The sequence below is a fragment of the Gymnoscopelus braueri genome (assembly GCF_963280865.1).
Source record: "Gymnoscopelus braueri genome assembly, chromosome: 17".
NCBI classification, from domain to species: domain Eukaryota; kingdom Metazoa; phylum Chordata; class Actinopteri; order Myctophiformes; family Myctophidae; genus Gymnoscopelus; species Gymnoscopelus braueri.
In genome coordinates, this window is record NC_137617.1 from 26,240,687 (window position 1) to 26,263,308 (window position 22,622).

General features: G+C 38.4%; 2 protein-coding genes across 4 annotated transcripts; one reads left to right on the forward strand and one right to left on the reverse strand.

Annotated features, from left to right (window-relative positions):
* Positions 1 to 7: 7 nt before the first annotated feature.
* Positions 8 to 3,747, reverse strand: LOC308105544 (ferritin, lower subunit). 3 transcript variants are annotated; one of them, XM_080456348.1, is made up of 5 exons: positions 3,588 to 3,747; positions 2,429 to 2,535; positions 1,777 to 1,923; positions 1,161 to 1,286; positions 8 to 547 (listed from the first exon to the last, which is right to left on the reverse strand). In XM_080456348.1, exons 2-5 carry the CDS (start codon positions 2,528 to 2,530, stop codon positions 398 to 400), a joined length of 525 nt encoding a protein of 174 aa, XP_080312474.1. In that variant the 5' UTR covers positions 2,531 to 2,535; positions 3,588 to 3,747; the 3' UTR covers positions 8 to 397. The 3 variants fall into 3 exon arrangements, with proteins under 3 accessions (XP_080312474.1, XP_080312475.1, XP_080312473.1); XM_080456349.1 differs by lacking the exon at positions 3,588 to 3,747 and adding an exon at positions 2,917 to 2,935; XM_080456347.1 differs by lacking the exon at positions 3,588 to 3,747 and adding an exon at positions 2,823 to 2,901.
* Positions 3,748 to 6,890: 3,143 nt separating this feature from the next.
* Positions 6,891 to 22,500, forward strand: LOC308105515 (receptor-type tyrosine-protein phosphatase H-like). Its single transcript, XM_080456300.1, has 20 exons — positions 6,891 to 7,574; positions 8,850 to 8,955; positions 9,444 to 9,722; positions 10,019 to 10,297; positions 10,711 to 10,980; positions 11,705 to 11,965; positions 12,539 to 12,793; positions 13,167 to 13,421; positions 13,598 to 13,837; positions 13,963 to 14,241; positions 14,432 to 14,519; positions 14,635 to 14,682; positions 14,800 to 14,881; positions 15,034 to 15,124; positions 15,336 to 15,412; positions 15,958 to 16,092; positions 20,057 to 20,179; positions 20,376 to 20,536; positions 21,112 to 21,247; positions 22,053 to 22,500. The coding sequence occupies exons 1-20, from the start codon at positions 7,503 to 7,505 to the stop codon at positions 22,206 to 22,208; spliced, it is 3,393 nt and encodes a 1,130-aa protein (XP_080312426.1). The 5' UTR covers positions 6,891 to 7,502; the 3' UTR covers positions 22,209 to 22,500.
* The last annotated feature ends 122 nt before the right edge of the window (positions 22,501 to 22,622 follow it).

The window sequence follows — 22,622 nt, forward strand, 5'->3', positions numbered from 1 at the left end:
AAACAAGTCTTCATATAATCTTACTTTAATTAATTAGTACTTTCTTCCGTTTGATCTGTGAAAATGTCAAACTCTTCAAAGCATTTCAATTGACCCAAACTTCAGTAGTACTGTAGTAACCGAAGTACTGTAGATAAAGATAAATGGACCTTTAAACAAACTATGAGATGATTTGAAATCATGCTGGAATGTACAATACAAGTGGATCTGGAAAGAGTCACTTCTTTTTAACAGCTTAACAACATGACAAGGTTTAGCACCGGACTAGTGAGGTAATTTGAGCAACAGTTGAGGTATTTAACATTTAGCTTATGGTACCGTGCTCAATCAGGGGACGGACGTGATGCCTTGAAAAGAAAGTGGATGATTCTCGTCTTCCTCAACACTTCTATGGGTCTTACAGAGTGTGTTTGTCAAACAGGTATTCTCCCATAGAACCGTGGGTCTCAGAGGAGGTGAGACGTGTCAGACTGCCGATGTAGTCTCCCAGTTTCTTGATGGTGTCATGGCTGTCGGTGAGGAATTTGTCCTCGAGGAAGTCGCACAACTGCAGAGAAAAGAAGATGTGCAGCATACAGTTAATGTGCTCCAACACACTACAAACTGCAGTAAGTAAGCATGTACTGCAGAGCAGTGGTTCTCAAACCTTTTCATGTCAAGGACCCCCAAATTAATATATACAACTAAAGAAATATATCAAGTCACGGACCCCCATCTGAAAACAAATTGTGACAAGGACCTCCCACTCCGATCAAAAATATTTCAATTATTTTTAACATTTGAAAATGGCAGATCTACAAGCTCATATTAATGCCTCGCATTGCAACGTGTTGTGAGCTTGTAGATGTATACAGGGATAAAGTTAAAATGATTTTGATGCTCTATAAATATTTTTTTCTGGGGAGACCCTGGAACCCCCTCAAGGACCCCTGGGGGTCCTCAGACCCCACTTTGAGAACCACTGCTGTAGAGCATCTGAATGCAGCGATAAGCAGGTCCATAATATCTTAACTGATTGCCAAATATAGTTTGAATAATACCACACTGTACATCAAATGTAACCATTTTCTCATAATCGGCAATAAGCATTGCAAGAGGTACATTATATCACATTATGTTATTTTCTGAAATATGTGTAAAATACAATAGCTTGGACTTACATGAGCGTCGCCATTGTTACCAGCTCTGCGGTGCACTTCAATGATAAAGGTGTTCAGAGACTTCTGGTAGTCCAGAGAAAAGGACATTGCATCTAGACCACCTCGCCAATCCTGTCGGCTTGGTTTCTACAATAAAAAAAGTTCAAAAACTTCAATCGACACCAGAAATACATGAGATGAAAAGGTGATTAAATTACCTTGTGAAGAAAAAAGGTCAGAGGAAATGGCCTTAAAAACTTAAAACCCCATAAACTTGGTTAACCGGGGTCCCCTAGGGGGTCTATCCTTGGTCCCCTCTTTTTTTTACCCCCTCTACCCCAAAACTCTTCGAAAATAACCAACATACAAGCTCACAATGCACCACATTGTGACTCGTTGTGAACTTGTAGATCTCACAATATCTGCATGTATGGTCAATTCTGAATATTATATCATAATTTGGATATTATTATAGTCTGGAAACAAATATTCCATACTTATCCAGACCTGGAAATTTAAATTAAATTCCATACTTTCCATACTTGGGTAGGAACCCAAACCAGGATGGACCGAAACAGGGAGACATGGGGGACTAACCAGGATGCTGTGAAAAAGGGAGACGTGATGGGCGACTAACCAGGACTGTGTTCAGTAGGATCCGGCCACCTCTCTTGTTCTGATACTCCAGTAGCTTCTCTGCTTGTTCCCTCTCCTTCACCGACCGCTCCAGGAAAAAACTGGAGAAATTTGCGAGGGCAACATCATCCCTGTCGAAATACATCCCCTACAGGAGAGAGTTGAGAGAAAATGCAAACAAAGGCATTTCTGTAAGAATTAACATCTTGTGTCTGTCCAGCAGAAAGTACCCCCACCCCACACACACACACACACACACACACACACACACACACCATTTATTTTTTATTTACCAGGGTTATCAGCTCATTATTATCACTATTCTGTTATGTAAATGTGGCAAATTTAGGGAAAATGCCAATTTTCATTTGCTGTGTCCCTTGGCAGGTTGATGTTAAACGTTTAAAAAGAAGAGGTACACAATCTAATTACAAAGCACATATAAAAAGCACATGATAATGGCACATCATTTAGATTACTTACAAGTACATACTACACACATGTCACAAAGAAATCAGGACTTTGTCACAATATCAATTTAACCTTTTATCTAGAACTTCAGGGATTGGAACACACACTCAAATGCATGATAAATCATTCAATTTCTCACTTAAGAATACACTTAATTCAGGCAAGGAATTGAGAGATCCTACCAGAGAAAGGTAGGTGTAGGACGTAGTCAACTTGAGGTTGATGAGTTTGTTGATGTCCTCTTCACTCTCGGAGTGGAAGTTTTGCTTCACCGTGGACTGCATGATTTCTGAAGAAGAGAAAACAGTTCAGATGTTGAACACAAAGCAAAGAGAGCAGCAGCGATACCAAACAAAAAAAAGTTCGATCCCAGTGAAACATTGCACCAAGCCCAGGTTATAACAGCAGATCTACAAGCTCACAACGAGTGGGCTTGTATATCTGCTATTTTTCGAAGAATTGAGAAAAATGAAAACATGTGAACATTTTAGGAAAAAGGTTGACACGTTTTGTGACGGCCAGGGTTGAAGTGGTTACGCCTCGTGTTGATAATAAGCAACAGTGAAAAAGTAATACCGTTAAACACTGACACTGTCTGTATGTGTGTGTGTGTGTCTTGTTGACGAATTCTCTGTGTGTGCAATCAGGAGTGTGTATAACACTACGACACCTTTTATGCAGGAAGACACACACTGTTATAACAGCTTCAAGAACAGAACAGCAGCGTCACGAGTTAAATGGGTTCGAGGCATCATAACTCTATGGTTCAAGGTGGGTCGTGTCAGTACAAAGACCCAATTTCCTACCATTTACGATGATCACATGATTAACAGTGATGATTGTTGTGTTAAAATAAAAACAAAGCATGGTACTTGCCTCTGGCTGCCAGTTTTGCCATGTTTTGGGAGAGAATTAAGCAACCCCGGGTCTAGGAAAACAAGCCCAAAAGAAGCAACTATAGGCCACATGAGCACTTTATCTGCTATTTGAAAATAGCCGAGCTATACAAGTTAGAGCTGCTATTTTCAAAAACTCTTGCAATAAAATGTGGAATAATTCGATTAAAAAAAATAAATCTAACACAAATGCTCCCCTGGGCACAAAACAATTATGCAAATATTTGAGAACCACTGGTTTAAATAATAAATAAAAAATAGGAAGCAATGGCTAAATAAGCAAGTACAGTTTAGAAACAATCCCAACAAAAACAAAACGCAACCCGAAACTACTCATTTTTACAAGCAACTTTACGGAAAAATAAGCTAAAAGTCGCTTATAATAAGCCGACATGGCAACGCTGCTGGCTATATATTAGTCGAGTTTAGCTTTAGTGTCACTTACTCGCTTTTGGCCCCAAGAAAGCAATCCACCGTGACAGTGTTGTTACAGGATGGATACTTAAATGTCTTATTTTTCGTCTAACCACGATCTTTGTTTGTTTTTATAATCAATAAGGAGCGGCGAGGAGCATCAATCGTCCGACTAGCTTGCTGCTACTACGCTAGCTGGAACGAGCGAATGGAATGAAGATGCATAGGATAGGTACGTGACGTCACAAACAATCGGATATGTGTAGTATATGGGGGCCCGATGGTGCATTTGCGGGTCCATGCTGGCCTGGCCCTGCCCCATAAAGTTATATATATATGATTTATAACTCTATATTACGTTTAGACTTTAATGTTAATATGTCTCGTCCCATGACTCAAGTCTAAAGCACTTCCGCATGGCAGTGACATCAGTGCCGAGACCTTGTTACATAAACCAGCGTGATCTTATGATAAAGAGAGATCTAACGCCATCTGCGGTATTGAATATGTATAACATCTTTCAGAGCAGGGGTCTTCAACGTTTTTCAGCCCAAGGACCCCTTAGCTGAGAGAGAGAGATGAAGCAGGGACCAACACCACTACATATTGTATAGAAACGTATTCATTTAAACACTTTTTAAAATATTATTTAGGGTTAGGGTTAGGGTTTCATCTATCAATATAGCTCGTTTTCAATTATAAAAATGTTAACATTCACTCATTACATTTCCTATAATGAAGACAATGGATAATGATGTTATCTAGCTATAATAGACTAATATTAGAACACACTTCCAAAAATAAGACACTTGTTTTTGTTTTTTTAATTAAAAATTGTTAATATTATAAAAAATAGTGACATCTGTGGTGTTAAGGGTCAAAACTGACCCATATACCATAGAAGGTAAAAAGTCATTTATTTTTCATAAACCCAAACTTTATTTTACTCCTAATAGCAAATGCAAATTGAGGACAAGTTTCTCTCACTCTCAAACATGTAAACATTGAATATTGACAATTTGGGGGGAATTGAGCCACACATCTCTGCCGGGTCATATTTGACCCTTATCACCACAGATGTCACCACAGATGTCACAATGGAAGGGTTAACCACTTAAACTGTCAATACTTGACCCTTCACCTCTTTGCCGAAAATAGCAGATCTACAAGATCTTTTAGATCTGCTATTTTTGGCTAAAGTTCTCCTCAGAATAGTGATACTATTGTTGGTTCAAGTAGTTAATGTAAAAATATCTATCCTATCACACAAAGATTTGGCGGCCCCCCTGTGGTAACTCTGAGGACTCCCTAGGGGCCCCGGACCCCTGTTTCAGACAATTTATGTTGAGACTCCTGATGGAGATGGAGGGTGCTGGTTAAAAGCTGCAAGCAAGATTGTTAGTAAAAGCCATGTTCATGACATCCCACGCTTATATTAACCCAGAGTCAGTGGTGGAAGAAGTTATTTTACTTAAGTAAAAGTAGCCATAGCCTACCACAATGTAGAAATACTCTGTTACAAATAAAAGGTGGTTGCAAGTAGATAAAAGGAGCTGCATGTTGCAAGGAGTTGTGTCGCGAAACATTGGTGTGGACTTGCCTTTAAGGCATACTACAATAATTTGTAGTATTCAATAACTGAGCTGTCCCTCTAAGAAATTTAAAGTATATATAAAAAAGGAAATACTCATGTAAAGTACATTTTGTACGTACCTCAATTTATTTCTTGTACAGTAGTTGAGTAAATGTACTTGGGTACTGCATGGCCCAGGGTACTAAACAATGGCCTGATATGTTTGTTGCAAGTAAGATATACATTGCTGTGATTTGTATGTGAACAACATGTTTGGTATGGCTCCTAAAGTCTGCCACTGGAAAACTTTAGTATAAAGTACTATACCGTTAGAAAATAAACAAATGAAAATGGTCGCTCATCAGGCAATACCAAGTTGTCAAATAATATAAGAAAGAGGTTAAAATTGTGAAAATAGCCACGTTGCGAGGCGTTGTGAGCTTGTAGATCTGCTATTTTCACAATATTTATCTGTGGATAGTCTACAAAATTGAATCCCTCAACTCCTACATTCCAAGTGCTTATCAGGGTGGGGGGGGTCCCCAATACAAATATGATTATTTTGGGGGGTCACAGTCTGAAAAGGTTGAGAACCACTGCTATAATATATATAGAATAATATTAAATATTCTGGCACTGTGTTACAGTGACAGAAAACACAGCTCATGTCCTGAAAATCTGCTTGCTTTTTGTGGATACTGATAACAGTGCACTTTGATGACTGCACTTTGATGACTGCAGGGAAGACTGTTGTTTAACCCCAAACAACAGTTACTCCGGCCTCTAGCCGTCATAGGAGGCTAATATTTCTTCTTGTAACAACACTGCTATTGTTTTGTGTTTTTATCATTTTAATATTTGTTATCCTATTGTGAAGCACTTGGCTTAGCATAAATAAAGCTTTACTTTCTTATTTACTTACTGACTTACTTTTTTTTAAAACTTACTATTGTTCCTATATAACCTTTACTTTGCTGTGGTGCTACTACTACTACTACTACATATACTGTAGTGGCACTGCAGTCGAATGGTTAGAGAAACCAACATAGAAATAACTTTATTTTTATTTTTTGTTTTCTTCCCAGACCAGTCACTCTGGAACATCTATGTGGGCTGTGGGGTAAGTGAATGAGATATTCCTCATCTCCCAGTAACTGTTGTTGAAGTGCCCAGTCTTTATTTAGCACAGAATTGGGACCCTCCCCTGTCTTGAGGTGGGGTTATAAGAAGATTTGCCTTACTCATAGCCCCTCATAACTACAGTGGGGTCGGCCCCAATTCAGGGCGTGTCTTGATTAAATATGTATATATCAAGTAGCCTATGTGTTCTTAGAACACTGTTCTAAGACAACTGGCTTGGTTAAACATTCTCTCTACAGGATGTAATAGCATGAAATAATCTGAATTTCATTTTGATGCTTTCTTGGAATCGTTTCATTTTTATGAAGATACCAAGGTACAAAGGCCTACCACTAGAGATTATTATGTCTTAGTTTCAGCCATTTTATTATCATATAAACTGAATTAGATGACAGACGGTGTGCTAATGGAATCAAATCTAAAGAAATTATCTTAAAAACTCTAAGGTAAATACAAATTTAAGTGAATGAGTGCCTAACATATGAGTATCATATTTTGGACCTCAATTCCAGTATTTCAGTTTCGTCCACATTTATTTAGCTTTACTTCCTTCATTTCATCGTTTCCTCATTGGACCAAGTTATCTTTAAAAATGTTATTGCCTTCCCTGACATCATATAAAATAGTGTGTGTAATAAACGAGTTCAATGATGTTAGGCTCTGCTGACATGTGTTGAGAACTGTACTTACTTCCTGTAGAGTCAGTACTGTAAACAAAAACGCTTCTTTGAATAGGGCTCAGAAACCAATCTGAAAAGATAAGCTAGATACTTTGATAAACAGTTGGTGTTAGAAAATGCTTATCTTTCTTTATGTCACAAAGCTAATTACAAGCTTGCACTTTGACAGAGAAATACATTTGTTGACACAACTATTATGATAATTTTACTGGGCTGGGATACATTTCACAAGTGGCAGGCCATGAACGTTACTAAGGAAGTACCAGGCGGGGCAAAGGTCTCTGTGGTTTGTACTGGGTCGGAAAAGAGAAGTAACAATAAATTAGATCTCTGACAGCCATGAATGAGAATCAGAGGTGACAACGAGGACAAGTGGAGGATACAATATCAGCACAGGTGGAATGAAGTAAATAGTGGACTACTACAGTTAGTGTTGGTTGTTTTCATCATAACACTGTTAATAGTCCATAGAAACCTGGAATTGTTTCTTGTTGAAGCGAATAAAGGGAGGTCAGCAAGCTTGTAGTATAGCTTAGTAACTACAGTATGTAAGATGACTAAGTCTTTATCTTACAAAATGAAATTGGCTACCTTGCTGCTGGGCCTCTGTCTAACTCATGTTTTGGTAAGTTTTGTTTCTCTTACGTTGATTGTTGTTTTGTTGTTGGATTGCATAGTTTTGCTTTCAGTTATCAGTTAAAAAAACCATAGCTGTCAAATGACAATTAAGATAATGTGTACACATATTTTGAATAGTGCAAACAGTAGAATATAATTGTTGTCTGATTGTTACAATCAGGTGGTAATTGTAAGGTTTTAAAGGTGAGGTACATGTTAAGACATTGAAACATGAAAATGCCTTTTTTAACGTGGTATCCAGTAATGTGCTGTCACTAACTTCCTCATGGAAACTACAGCATTAACATAGGAAACAACCCACTCTTACGATAAAGGAAAATGTGTCTCAAATAATGCATTCTGTGCATAGCCTAATGTAGATAGTGTGTATTTGCTGTTGCTGTGTACTGTTCCATGACTTTATCTGTTAAAAGAATGTGTAATGTATATGTAATAATAGCAGACGTCATATAGCCCATAAAAGTTATTTGAACTTAAAATATTTTTGGGTCAAAAAACCCTTGTTGTGTAGATGAGTGCCTTTTATCAATATATTTTATTTTCTCACTCAAATGTAATTACAGTGCAACAGTACAAAATAAAGTAAAGTAAATCGTACCATTAGGCACTGGCACAAAACCTGGACTGCACTATCCTTTACGTGATGTCATAATTTACCATAATGTTATAGCCTAATGATGATGTTTCCTGGCATCCTCAATGTTAATAAATGTGTCTATTTGTGTTTTATTACCGAGCCACCTTATGTGGATTCAAAGTATCATTTGTTATTGGGATAAAGATAAAGATCAAAGCAGACAAAACATTTAATGCCAAAAAAAGAATTTCAGATAAGAGATATTTTTTATTCAGAATTGTGGTTAATGGCTCATCAATACATACTGTACTGTAACTCATTCAGTGTGCACCAGTCTACAAAAATGTTTTTTTAAATAATATTATTAATAATGATAAAGCATGGTTGGTATCAGTTAGGGTAAGTCACGTGGCATGGTTTAGTATAGCTATTATTAACTGACAACAGAAAAAAGGAGAAATGACACTGCGGCATCTGTAAGAAAAGATTGCCTGTGTGAGTGTGAAAACCACTGGGCCATTTTCTTATCAGACCACATTTTCACATCAATATCCTCGGTGTTCATTTAACTTTGAGTGTAAAAATGTGTCAAAACATTTCGAGCTAAATATCTATGTAGCCTTTACGTTATCGAGAGCTTATATTTTCCATGTGTCCTAACAAACTGTATGATTCGATCTTTAGTGTGAAACTGAAGCCAATGAAAGTACGGAGAGCACAACGACAACAGCACTATCACACACAACATCTCTGCCACAATCAGAGATAACCGCAACAAAAGCAGAACCTGGTAAGCAGCCATGATGTATCTGTGTCAGTGTGGGTAGTGAGTGATATACTGTATTGTCTGTTTCCTTGATTTGTAAATTCTAATACAGACTATTAAATCATTAAGGAACATGTTCTATTTTATAGCCTGGCACTTATCCCCAATTTACATTTTGATTTAAGTTTAGAAATGGTGAGGCTACTCCAGTCAATCAGAATTATTTCTTATTGTGGGATCGCCGTATGAGATAACTGTATTTATTGAACTAACTGCTTTTGATTGAGTCCCATCTTAATATGAGAATTTCAGATTCTGAGACTAACACATTTGTCATTAATAAACAAAACAAAAACACAGGATTGAAAAATATCATATTTCTAATTCCTGCCTGTAATTACAAGTGCATGTCTTTCTTTTTTTGTTTTTTGTTTTGCTTCGAATCATCATTAAAATGCCCTAGCCTACTGTATAATGATGACTTAAAAAAAAATCCCATATATCTTTATCAGGTCCTGATAATGTACATGATGTGACGGTGTCAGGGCAAACTGAGAACAGTATAGCTCTAGAATGGAGTCCGGTGGGTAACATTACAACATACAGGATACAATATTTTGAAAGTGGTAACACCAACACCATCAAGGATGAAGAGGTCACTGGAACAGGAGGAATGACACCAATTCAACATGTGGTCTACCCTCTCACTAGTGGGACTACATATAACTTCATCCTCTTCACTGTGTCTGGTAATGTCAACAGCACTGGATATAACTTTACAGCTGCTACAGGTAAGTGACCATGGGACAGAATTATTAGGCTTACATTCACTGTGCATATGACAGAAATAGCTTTATTTAACCAACTGTTTTTTTTTTATAAATTCCCATCTTTCTTAATATGATAATCTCAGACTCTGACACTTAGCACATTTTATATCAATGACACTTAAAAGTTAAGATGTTTGCAATGAATTCTGCAAAAACAAAAACTCTGGATTGAAATAAACACTGTCTGCCACATTGTCTGTATTAGCAACTGCATGTCCTGCTGTGACGACTTAAAAAAACACTTTTCTCTTTTTCAGTTCCTGATGATGTACTTGATGTGACGGTGTTGGAGCAAAATGAGACCAGTATATCTCTGGAATGGAGTACGGTGAATAACATTACAACATACAGGATACAATATTTTGAAAGTGGTAACACCAACACCATCAAGGATGAAGAGGTCGATGGAACAGCAGAAATGACACCAATTCACCATGTGGTCTCACCTCTCACTAGTGGGACTACATATAGCTTCACCCTCTTCACTGTGTCTGGTAATCTCAACAGCACTGGATATAACTTTACAGCTGCTACAGGTAAGGGACCATGGAATCATATTTTACTATGCATGTAGTTTAAAAGTTTAAGAAACACTGTTCTACTACATTGTAGTAGAACAGTGTTTCTTAAACTTTTTAATTTCAAAGACCCCCACAACTCTGAGCGTGTACACAGGTCCATTTGGTTCCATTTGTACACTCTCAGAGTTACAGACCTGTAAGGGTCCTTTTGGAACCCCCTCAAGGAACCCTGAGGGTCCCTGGACCCCACTTTGGTAGAAAACAGATTTATTTCATATTAACTACATTTGTAACTATTAGTGTCAATTTAACTGTAACTATTGGGCTGACTGTACACTTGATACTCTTTGTACTATAATCTAAAATTAAGCATAATTTATACAATAACAGCAGCATGTTTTCTAATGGTGACACTCTCTCTACACCAGAGCCTGAAAATGTACATAATGTGACGGTGTTACGGCAAAATGAGACCAGTATAACTCTGAAATGGAGCAGGGTGAAGGACATTCTAACATACCAGATACAATACAATGACGGCGATGTGAATAACACGGAGAACATCACTGGGATAGGGGGACAAACATCATTTGAGCAGGTGGTCTCACCCCTCACTAGTGGGACAGTTTATAACTTCATCCTCCTCACCCTGTTCAGTTATACCACCAGCACTGGACACCCCTTTACAGCAGTAACTGGTAAGTGACTCTGGATACTTGACTTCTGATATAGGCTACAAATAATGACACGTGTGTTTCATCGACAAGAGTTGAGATCTAAAGAAAAAGCACATAACCACATGAACCCTAGTGTCTGTCCCTATTCTGGCACAAACATAAAATACCTGATCTAGATTTGCTATTTTCGGCAAAGATATTTAGTATAAAGGGAGGAAACGAGGGGGTCTAATACTAATGTAGATGCCTGGGGGACTCTAGTGTAAGTGGTTAAGCCCTATATACTTTGTCGTGTGACAAACTATGTGTTGTGAGCTTGTAGATCTATTTTAATATTTCTATTATAACTATTCTATTTTAACCCTAAGACTTTATAATGAAACAAAATATGGACACTAATGTGGTTAAAGTTTTGAACTATGAATTTGTAATCTAATCAATTAGTGCAATATCCACTGGTTGGTTTTCCCTCCTTACTTTCTTAGATTTTAGGGTGTACTTATGGGTGATCTTATCCCTGACAACAGACTTTTTATGACTTGTGACATGAACCTAACAGTTTATTGTATTATCATGCTGTATTTGTATTATGCTGCCTATAATATAAATAAGTATTTGTATTATGCGTCGTATTTGTCTGCTTATAATACAAATAAGTATTTGTATTATGCTGCTTATAATACAAATAAGATAAGCATCTTATCTGATCTTATCTTATTAGACTGACTAACTCTTTCCATCCCAGCTCCTAGCAATGCAGAGGATTTCGAAGCAGTTAAGCAAAACGAGACCAGCATAACGCTGCAGTGGAGCAAAGTGAACAACATCAGTAAATATGTAGTACTTAAGTTCAATGGAAGCGAGACAATTGTTACCGCACCGGGCGGAAGTGAAAGTGTGAAACACCTTGTCTCATCACTCATGAATGGGACTCAGTATGACTTCACTCTCTTGACTGTGTTTGAAAACGTCACCAGCAGTGGAGCAAACATCATTGCAGCCACTGGTAAGACATGTTATTATGTAGTTATTCTATGATTGCTAGTATCACAGTGAGTATTAGGAGGACTTCATGTTTTGTTTTAAGGTGCTGTAAGTGATAGTATATGGTTAAAACTGAAAGTAGTTAAAGTTAAAGCTCTATATTCTGACAGTAATTATATATAATTTACATACCGGTAGACATTTTATTATTTTGTTATATGAATTGGCTTTGAATGAAACTTTTAGTGTGTGCCTCTGACTCACTTTAATGGACAGTTTTTCATGCGATGAAATACTGTACACCACTTCAAATTTCACTTAAAGTATGCTGAACCTGTCCATCCATTGCTTTATTAGGGAATTAGACATGTGAAATGTAGGCTACTTCAGATAATAACGTGAATGTTTATTTTGGTAGAAATATTATATCACATTGTATTCCATGATGAAGGCTACTATCTAATTCAAATGTTTTAATATTTTATAAAAAAAATTTAATATAATGAATGTGTTAATACAGACCTCAGACTAATGGCCATGCACAACAATATAATACATATTCTACCTTTTTCCTATTTTCCCTTTTTACCTCTAGCTCCAAGCATGGTAGATGATTTCAAAGCAGTTGGGCAAAATGAGACCAGTATCACCCTACAGTGGAGCAAAGTGAACATCAGCGACTATGTACTTTACTTCAATGGAAGTGAGACAAACATCACTGCAGAAGATGAAAGCGAACTGGTTACATACAATGTGTCATCTCTAGATGCTACGAATCAATATGAATTCACTCTCTTCACTGTGCTGAACAATGTCAGCAGCACTGGGAAAAACCTCTCAGCAGTCACAGGTAAGACGTTTGGAATGTTTTCATATTGTGTATTTTATGCCAGTGGTTCTAAACCCAAAGTGATATGTATTTGGCCATGGACCCCTATTTGAAGACATTTTGTGCCAGGGATCCCCATTTCAATATTCTTTAAAAAAATAGCAGATCTACGAGCTTAAAACGCATCCCAATCCGAAAAATGGGAGGGGGGTTCTAGGGGCTTGTAGTTCTGCTATTTTCGAACAATGTTGACATAGCTTCTCTTCTGGGGGGTCCCTGGCACATGGTCTTTTCAAATGGGGTTCTGAGGCTATATACATATGAAAGTTAATTGAAAGCTTGTGATTACTTGAGTTCAGGTAATGAGTGCCGACTTTCTTTCTTCTCCTACCAGCTCCCTCAAATGTGCGTGTTGTCTCCACAAAACGCTTTTTGACCGGTGTGACCCTGCAGTGGAATAAGACCCATGAAAAAACCACTTACATACTAGACATTAACGGGAGCAGTGTCGGAATACCCATGGACGATCAGTCCTCAAATGTGACATACACAGTCGAGCCTCTCAAGCCTGGAACAGAATATCCTTACACTCTCTACACTGCGTTCCACAAGGTCAATAGCAGTGGCTTCGAAGATGTCACAGTCACAGGTATAGTGCCCTTAATTTCTTTTAACATAATATATGATATTATATATATGATATTGATTATGTTGCGACTAGCGTGAAAGGATTACTCTGAATGTCTCATGTTCACAGTAGATGGTCATCAGTTCAAGTCTTATTACATGTACAATTTTTGTTTTGTTTTAATCCACTCTTCATAGTCATAGACTGTACCGCATCACCTTGGAGTTTTACCAACTCAGCAATCGATGCGAAGGTCGAGGGTGTATTCTCATTTGGAAACGCCACTAATGGATCAAGAATTACGCATTACAGTCGAGGAGGTGACACTGTGTCCTTTACTGACCTGTACCCTGGCTCTACCTATAAGGTGTATCTGTGGTACACAAAGGAGGGGCTTTCAGAACCACTTCTACAGTGTGAACACAACCTAACCATAAGTGAGTGTCTAAATTATCAAATTAATCATGATTTTGTCTAAACAGTTTATATAGTTTATATAGGGAATCACTGTTTTAGAAGTTACTACTGAGCCTATTAAGGACAGTCGACTTGTTTTGTCCAGTTCCCCCAGATATACAAGTACACTGTGTCCAAGGGGCTGCTGCTTACGCTATTCATCTGAGCTGGGATGTGCCAGCTGGGGTGTGGACCCAAGTGGCGGTGAATGTGACAGGAAAAGAAAATGACACTGTGGGAGAGAACGGCGAGTTGACAGCAACAATTGGTGGGTTACAACCTGCCAAGACCTACAAAGTGTCTGCAGTGTTCGAAGTGAAGTCCACAGAGTCAGGGTTCTTGAGGAGTAAAGTCGCTGAGACTACTTGCTCCACTTATCCAGGAGGTGCGTTGATGGACTTATTGAATTACATGTACTTTCTGTCATCAGTTTAGAGTCTAAACTTAAATCCAAAATCACACCCTCACTTTATCATTTATCATTTCTGAAATTAAGATGAATGAAGTAGATCAACTTATTGTTTTATGTCAATCTCAACACAGAGCACCTTTAAACCAAGTTTCATTTCTTGTAGGGGTCATAGCAGGATCTGTGCTGGCCGTGCTGCTATTCTGTCTCCTGATTTGTTTGGCTGTCTTCATTTGGCTCCGGAAACCTTTCAGGTTAATAACAGTTCTTCATTGATAATAATAAAAAAAAGCACCTTAAATATACTCTGAGAGAATAGGTGACCCCTAAATAAATGGTTCATTTACATTGTTTCCTTCCCCCTGGCAGGAAGGAATCCTACATGGACAGTTTCAAACCCTCTAGTGCCAAATACAAGTATGTATGCATGAGGAACAACACTTGCAGTGTGGTGGAAAACACAAAAGCAGAGAAAAGTCAGGGATACAAATTCACCCCAAAAAATCTATTTGTTATCCATCCATTGTTTTCCAGCGATATTCCTGTGGAGAAGTTTCCAGATTACTTCTATGAAATGAGTAGGGATGAAGACAGAGCATTCATCGAGGAGTACGAGGTACTGGACACTGTAATATAATACAGGCGATGTTTGCTGAACTGTATTTCTTCCATGTGTACATATTGCTGTTGGGATATATGGTACAGTTGATCTGTCTTTTGTATGTTGATTGTAGATTCACATATATTCTAATTCTTATTTTCATGCAGGGCTTCCAGCCAGTGGGAACGGAGCAGACACACAAAACAGCAGAGTTCCCAGAGAACAAGCCAAAGAATCGCTTCACCAATGTGCTGCCATGTAAGTCGGTCACACGAAGGCTTGCTACTTCCTTCTATCGGCAGCTATATGAAGACTTGTAATGTTTTTGTCTGGTTTTAAAAGTGACTAGCTACTATATGTAACCAAGTAGTGGATTATGCTATTTGACTGCACACAGCCTGGTTCTTCATTTGTCCCACAATACAATGCTGGACTGCTGTTAAACCAAACTATTGGTTTCTCATTCTAGATGACTGGTCTCGGGTGACGCTATCAACAATACAACATGATGAGACCTCTGACTACATTAATGCTTGTTATATACCAGTAGGTGCAACTTGATATCTGTTAGCCTAACCGTAAGTTCTCTAAAAGTGAAGTGTCACTGGGCTTGGGGCAAACTCTTACTCCCAGTTTCTCAGGAAGAGAGCAAATGTTCCATGAGTTAATTAATGTGCCTATTGACTATTATTCACATCGGCCAATTTGCCAGTAAGATGGGGTTTTCCATCCAGAGTATGACGAAAGAGCATAATGACCACCATTCTACACATTACCATCGCTGTCAGGCAGAAACCTTGTATTCATTATTTTCATAAATGAATGCCCTATTTTATACTTCATTGTATGACACAAAAGAAGGGAAAACAATCTACAAGCTTGCAATGCATTGCATCGCGCTGCGTTGGGAGCTTATAAATCTGCAGTTTTCACTGTTTCATAATAAAAAGTATTAGCTTGTGACTAATAACTACATCCATTGGAACAGTTTTTCCCCCCTTTTTTCTGAAAAGTGATGGCTTTGGACATACAAGATTTCTGCCCAACAGCAATAATATGCGCATATTGCTTATTGTGTTTTTTGTTCTTAGGGTCATGGCAATCACAGACAGTACATTGCTGCCCAGGGTCCTCTACCCACCACAGTCAATGACTTCTGGAGGATGATCTGGGAGCAAAGGGTAAAGGGCGTGGTCATGGTAACCAACTGCACAGAGGGGGGACGGGTGAGTTGTCACATTTATATCAAGAAAGTTTTTTTTTAAATTTGTGCTCTGATATGGACTGTTTTACATTTTTTAAATAATCAGTGCAACTGGCCTTGCATTACGTTGTTATTGCTAATGGGTAATGGGTAATACTGTATACCGCCATCAATACATATCATTATCTCGAAACCAAAAAGTGGAAGAGCCAGTCGGCGCTCTTCCACTTTTTTCCCCTGCAAAACACCCACCCAGCGCTTGGGACCAGACCGGTCTGCAGAAGACACATGAAAATGTGAATTCATGCGACCGGGATGGTTTATAAGGCTACTTGTCTAGGACCTGGCTAAGATATGTATGCACTTAATTTAGGAGAGAATATCTCAACTGTTATTGGCTAATATGACCCCAGGGAACAACTTAGGAACTTTGACTAATTCTCTATCCGGGACGAAATACCCGAAAATGACCACGCCCTTTTAAGAATGACCATAACCGGTGCACTATTTCCAACATGGTAAACCGTTGGAGCTACAGATTTACTGAGGTGCTCAAAATGTTCAGAATACTTATGTTTAGGGAAACATAGTAAAGTGTAAGATTTCTAATTTGATATTTTATTACAGAACAGCCAGGGCTTACAGTCTGGATTACAGTCCAGGGGCATAGGTATTTTTTTGTGCTAACCATAACCCTAAAATCACATTTGTCCCAGATGAAACCCAGGGCATGCTCAAATAATTTAGCAAGGGTGCCGGAGCCAGCGACCTTCAGGGCCATCATAGTGGCATAGTTTGATTATCACAAATATGGCCACTACTGTATGTTATGAAACAACCAATGTATCTTACAATGTAATTTTATTGAAACAATAGAATAATTTAAGAGTTGAACTCATTCCTAATGATACAGCTACAGCTAGTACAGTATGTGCAACAATGCTCAGCATAAAATGTAATACTATATAGTATTACTATTCTATACACCATTGACCAGTACACACATGGGCAACATACGGCCCGGGGGCCGGACCCGGCCCTTTGACCATCTTAATCCGGCCCGCCAAGTCCTCAAAGAAAAAAAAAATGAGAAAAAAATATTTAACTCAACTCCTTACTATTTGAGTACTATACCTACTTGCACCTCCATCCGTATGTACTCAAATGTTATATGTTTATAATGTAACAGTGAAACAGTCAACCTTGAGTCCATATTTATAACATAATGCAATGTGTTTGATCAGTGACCTATGGAGTGGTGCATATCAGACAAGATAAGATACTGTCTAAATGTATAGGCTCATTTAAAAGTTGATACGGCATTGACGTGGAGTGTTTTATGCAAGTAATCTTTTTATTGTAAGGCCAGAGTACGGAGTGATACAGTACAGCTGTAAAAAAAAAACTGAACATTATTGTTGTGAAGACCTTATTGTACCTTATTGTAGTAAGGTAGGCTACTGTCTACCAAATTCATGCAGTTTTAACATAATTCAGCACCATGTGTTTCACGTTTCAATTCAATTGTACAATGTGTGGCCCTTCACTCACTTTATCGAAGTCAGTATGAACCCCTGGAAATAAATCTTGCCCACCCCTGGACTAGTATGATATCATACTAGTCAAAGATGTATAGAATTGTTTACAATATGTTTATATCACATTATGGTCTTGGTGTTACAACAGCAACAGCTTTACTGGCACCTGCAAGATCCAGTAAGGTTCACAAGTCTTAGTAATGGAGTCCCAGTACCAGCACAACCTATTGAAATCTGGGATATTTTGTTGGATGGAGGTTGTCTGATCCAATAGAAGCTGGTCTGAAGCAGTTTTTACCTGCTGAATCAGTGCAGCTTGGGTGGGAGGAATGTTCTTGAGGGACTGAGAAAAGCCACTGTTAGGATTCATCTACTCTGCTGTGGCCACAGCTCTTGCGTATATGATGATGACCATACACTCCAATCTTTGGACATGGAAAATGGAGTTGATCTTTTCAGGCTCCAAGGTGAGGGATGACCAGGGTTTCTGTGAAATACCTGCACTCCTTTTCCCATAGTCAGGGAAGGCTGATGTTGGTCAAATGGTACCAGGTCCCTTGAGAACCTTCCTCCCACCCAAGTGTCAGAACCTGGGAACCTTACTGGACCCATCTTGCAGATGCCAGTAAAGCGTGCGCTATCCTCCTCCACTGTGGCTGCAAGAGTCATTTGGTGGACACAGCAAATGCTGCAAAGCTGGAGTCTGTTACATTTCAATACATAGATGTATGATTAGGACATTAAAAAAACAGTCATCATTGTGTGTGTGTGTGTGTGTGTGTGTGTGTGTGTGTGTGTGTGTGTGTGTGTGTGTGTGTGTGTGTGTGTGTGTGTGTGTGTGTGTGTGTGCGTGCAGGGGCGCCGATAGGGGGGGGGGCTTTGGGTCCAGCGCCCCCACGCTCAATTGGTCAGCCCACTCATGAATCTCAGATGTCAGGCTCAAACTTACAGTACCATTACTATTACCATTACTATAGCGGGGCGCAGATAGGTGTTGACGTGCCGTTGACACCTAGAACAATAGCCCAGACAGAGAAACGGCTCGCGGCGGGGGGGCGGGGCTATTGCGGCTAGAGTTGACCACGCACATAAATCGGAGTGCCTGTGTGTGTGTGTGTGTGTGTGTGTGTGTGTTAGGGCATTCACCGAATATTCGAATATCAAACCGACTATTCGACTATCAAACCACTATTCGATTATTCTATAAAAAAAGTGGCTTTTCTACAGCAGACACGCAGCTGTGATCTCTGGTTTGACGTCAACTCGCATTCCTTGAGTCAATCAAGTCATCAATAAAGTATTATTTATTTTTTTATAATCAAATCGATTAATCGAATATTCGAATACTCATAGGTCGAATAATTCGAATGCTAAAAATCACTATTCGTGAATGCCCTAGTGTGTGTGTGTGTGTGGGGGGGGGGGGGGGGGGGGTGCAGTACTGTATGTATCAGTTATTGCAGAGCTGTTCTGTTGTTGTAGCAACACCAAGACAAATTCCTAGCAACCATTTGTTGTTTAGCAATTAACTTTTCTGATTCTAATTTAAACATATTGTTCAAATTCCATACACCTTTGACTATTATGATAGTGTTCAATGTATGCTGAGCATTGATGTGCATAGTGTACTGGCTGTTGCTGTATACTTTTGGTTCTATAGTCATATTATATTGTTTCAATAATATTACATTGTTTTCTCCAGTTTGATCTTAATTTGATCTCATTCCTACAACTACTGTATACACTCAATCTGGATGAAACTTTGTTATATAACATTTAGGTTTGGTATAATGGCCATATTTGTTATAAGCAAGTCAGAGTGATCTAGATGGATTCAATCATAAATATGAGCATTCCAATGTGTTTCTAATGCCAAAATGACAAAGATTAAGGTAAGTAAAACTAGTTTTCAAAACTAATATTTATTTGAAATATGTAAAATAGAGGTCCAGCCACACCCAGTCATAAAGATAAGCATTCCAACATGTTTCTAATTGTAAAAAAAACACCAAGTTTGCATTTATAGCTCATCTGGTTCAAAAGTTATAGACAAAACCGTTTTTTAGCTGTTCTGTCATAACATTTCAAATTAGAAATATTGCACTTTTCTATGTTTCCCTAAACATAAGTATTCTGGACATTTTGAGCACCTCAGTAAATCTGTAGCTCCAACGGTTTAGCAGATAGAGCCATGTTGGAAGTAGTGCATCGGTTATGGTCATTTTAAAAAGGGCATGGTCATTTTCAGGTATTTCGTCCCGGATAGAGAATTAGTCAAAGTTCCTAAGTTGTTCCCTGGGGTCATATTAGCCAAGAACAATTGAGATATTCTCTCCTAAATGAAGTGCATACATATCTTAGCCAGGTCCTCTACTATACAGTGAAGCCACAGTGGACAATAAAGTTTCTACTTTATTCTGTTTTCAACATTTCCATTCCTTCTCCCAGGTCAAGTGTGACCAGTACTGGCCACTGGATTCCACTCCTTGCCGATACGGAGACTTCTTGATCACCATCAATTCTGAGCACAGGGAAACCAACTGGACACTCAGAGAATTTGGAGTGAAACATGTAAGAGACATCTCAAACACTATTGAGCAGATTGTGACATTATGACGCAAATAATTATGCTATTATTACACATCTCCATGTCCAAACAGAATGAATGAAAATTGCAAAACATCTACTGTCAGAGTCAAAATGTATGGATTTGTTTTGACACTTTATTCCGCTGGTCTCTGATACTGCGTGTGGGATTCTTCCTCAGACGGAAACCTCAGAGGAACGCACTGTGAACCAATTCCACTTCACAGCCTGGCCGGACCATGGAGTCCCAGAGGGAACAGAAGCTCTAATCCAGTTCAGGGGGCTGGTCAGGCAGCACATAGAGAATGAGGGGGCCAGGGCACCAACTGTGGTTCACTGCAGGTACACTACATGACTACAAGACTGATATTCCTGTCGAGGGCATGCATAGCCATCTCTTTTTCTTTTTCCGTTATTGTTAAGGTATTACTGCTTTTCTGTAAAGCACTTCTGATTTATTTTTTATTATTATCTGTAAAGCACTTTGAGATGCATTCATGTCATGAAAGGTGCTATATAAATAAAGTTTACTATTATTATTTCCCCAGAAGACCAGCAACTCAGGACAAGGAGCCTATAAGATTGCAATGCAATGTTAGCCCGTATACACATTTCTAATACTTCTAGACATATAATAAGACAATAAAGACAACTAATACTTGCATACAAAATGCCCTAAATCTAACTTTTAGTGAGATCATTTTAAATGCTGGAAATGCAAATGTGAAAAACGGTACAGATGTATAATTTGGCATTCTCAGTAACACTAAATATGTTAGATACATTTTGGAAATCAGTCCCAACCCAACATTCGCAAAATATCTAGTAAATCTCTTTACGGAGTGGAAGAAGTCCACCCTGGTAAACTGATCCAAGCTCTGGATTAACAAATACAAATATTTCTGTCTCTCTGTCAGTGCTGGAGTGGGGAGGACCGGTACCATTATTGCCCTGGATGTGCTACTCCAGCAGCTAGAGCAGGAGGGAAAGGTGGGCGTAGCTTCCTTTGTTCACAAGATGAGACTGAGTCGGCCACTCATGGTGCAGACAGAGGTAAGGCTTTAACCACTAAGACCCTTTACCCTATTCCCCCCGGAAATTGCATTGATACTCATACTGTACTGGTCTATGTTGTGTCTTGACAGTTATAGATCACCAATTTTAACAACCTGATCAGGGACTACAGATGAAAATGAGCTCTTTGCCAACACTGGCTCATTTATATTGATGTGAAAACTGAAATGATGATTTATGTGCATTGTCCCTGGAAAAAAAAAGAAAAAGAATAGGGGTTCAAGTGGTTAACAAAAGGCTGTGCGATATGACTTAATATCAGTATCACAATTACTTCAAACTGTTCCCTTGATTACGATTAATGAACGATTTTACGATGCAGTGATTTTAATTGAAAATAGCAGATCTACAAGCTCACAGCACGTTGAGCTTGTAGATCAGCTATTTTCACTTTTTTGTAGGCCCCATTGTAGTGACGTATACTACAGTAGGTTCAATGGTAATCAGCCTAATAGATTTAGTCGATTATAAAAAAAACTATTTTTTAATTTTTTTTCTAATCCTGCTTCTCCATTCATCTATTAATCTACGACCAAGATTAAGTTATTGGTTCTGAAAATCTTTTTTTTATATATTTTCGGTTAATTGCCCAGCCCTAGGTTAACATGAATGTCTCAGTTCCAAATGGCGATGTGTGCTTCAGGCAAAGCCACTTCAGCCCAGCTACTGCTGTGCTGTATGTGTTGATTCATCAACATGTACCTCGAGCATCTATAAATACACTTGATGCCCAGGTGAAGCTTATACAAGAATTCCAGTAACTCGGGTCTATTCTTACTTTCAGTCTCAGTATGCATTCCTGCACCAATGCATCTTGAATTTCCTGGAGTCTAACTCAAGACCTGAAGACAACCTATATGAGAACGCAGAGATGATATATGAAAATGCAACAGCACTCAGAGAGTTTCATTCATTTCAATCGACCAACAGAAATGTTTGATCGTTAAGTAATATCAACTCTGCATTCAGATATGGTACCAATTTAACTATAATGTAATTCACATCTGTATAAACTATTGTAACTATTGCTTTTGTAAGTATTCTAATATAATTTGTATATTCTAAATATTCTATAATATTGTATGAAAGAGTTTAGATATACAGAATGTATGTGTATATACTCAGGGAAATCACGGCACTTTAGGCTCCATTTAGACTATTGCCTTTTCCTTTATTTACAATGAAATGTAAAGTGTGCAAATAAATAATTGTATGAAAAAACAATGAAAACATTTAAAAAATTGGTCAAACTTTTTAGATGAAACATTCTGTCTATTGATACATTTCAGTTAACCATACTTCTGTGGCCTACTGGCAGTGTTCATACAAAGTTTGGCGCTGATCTGTCCAGCAT

Excerpts from the sequence above, each read along its gene's own strand:
- LOC308105544 (XM_080456348.1), bottom strand. The coding sequence starts at position 2,530 with ATGCAGTCCACGGTGAAGCAAAACTTCCACTCCGAGAGTGAAGAGGAC. Across the intron at positions 1,287-1,776 it reads TCCTACTGAACACAGTCCTG|AAACCAAGCCGACAGGATTG; the intron begins GTTAGTCGCCCA and ends TTTTTATTGTAG. Across the intron at positions 548-1,160 it reads GTAACAATGGCGACGCTCAT|TTGTGCGACTTCCTCGAGGA; the intron begins GTAAGTCCAAGC and ends TTTTCTCTGCAG.
- LOC308105515 (XM_080456300.1), top strand. The coding sequence starts at position 7,503 with ATGACTAAGTCTTTATCTTACAAAATGAAATTGGCTACCTTGCTGCTG. Across the intron at positions 7,575-8,849 it reads TCTGTCTAACTCATGTTTTG|TGTGAAACTGAAGCCAATGA; the intron begins GTAAGTTTTGTT and ends TTCGATCTTTAG. Across the intron at positions 20,537-21,111 it reads CCAACTGTGGTTCACTGCAG|TGCTGGAGTGGGGAGGACCG; the intron begins GTACACTACATG and ends TCTCTCTGTCAG.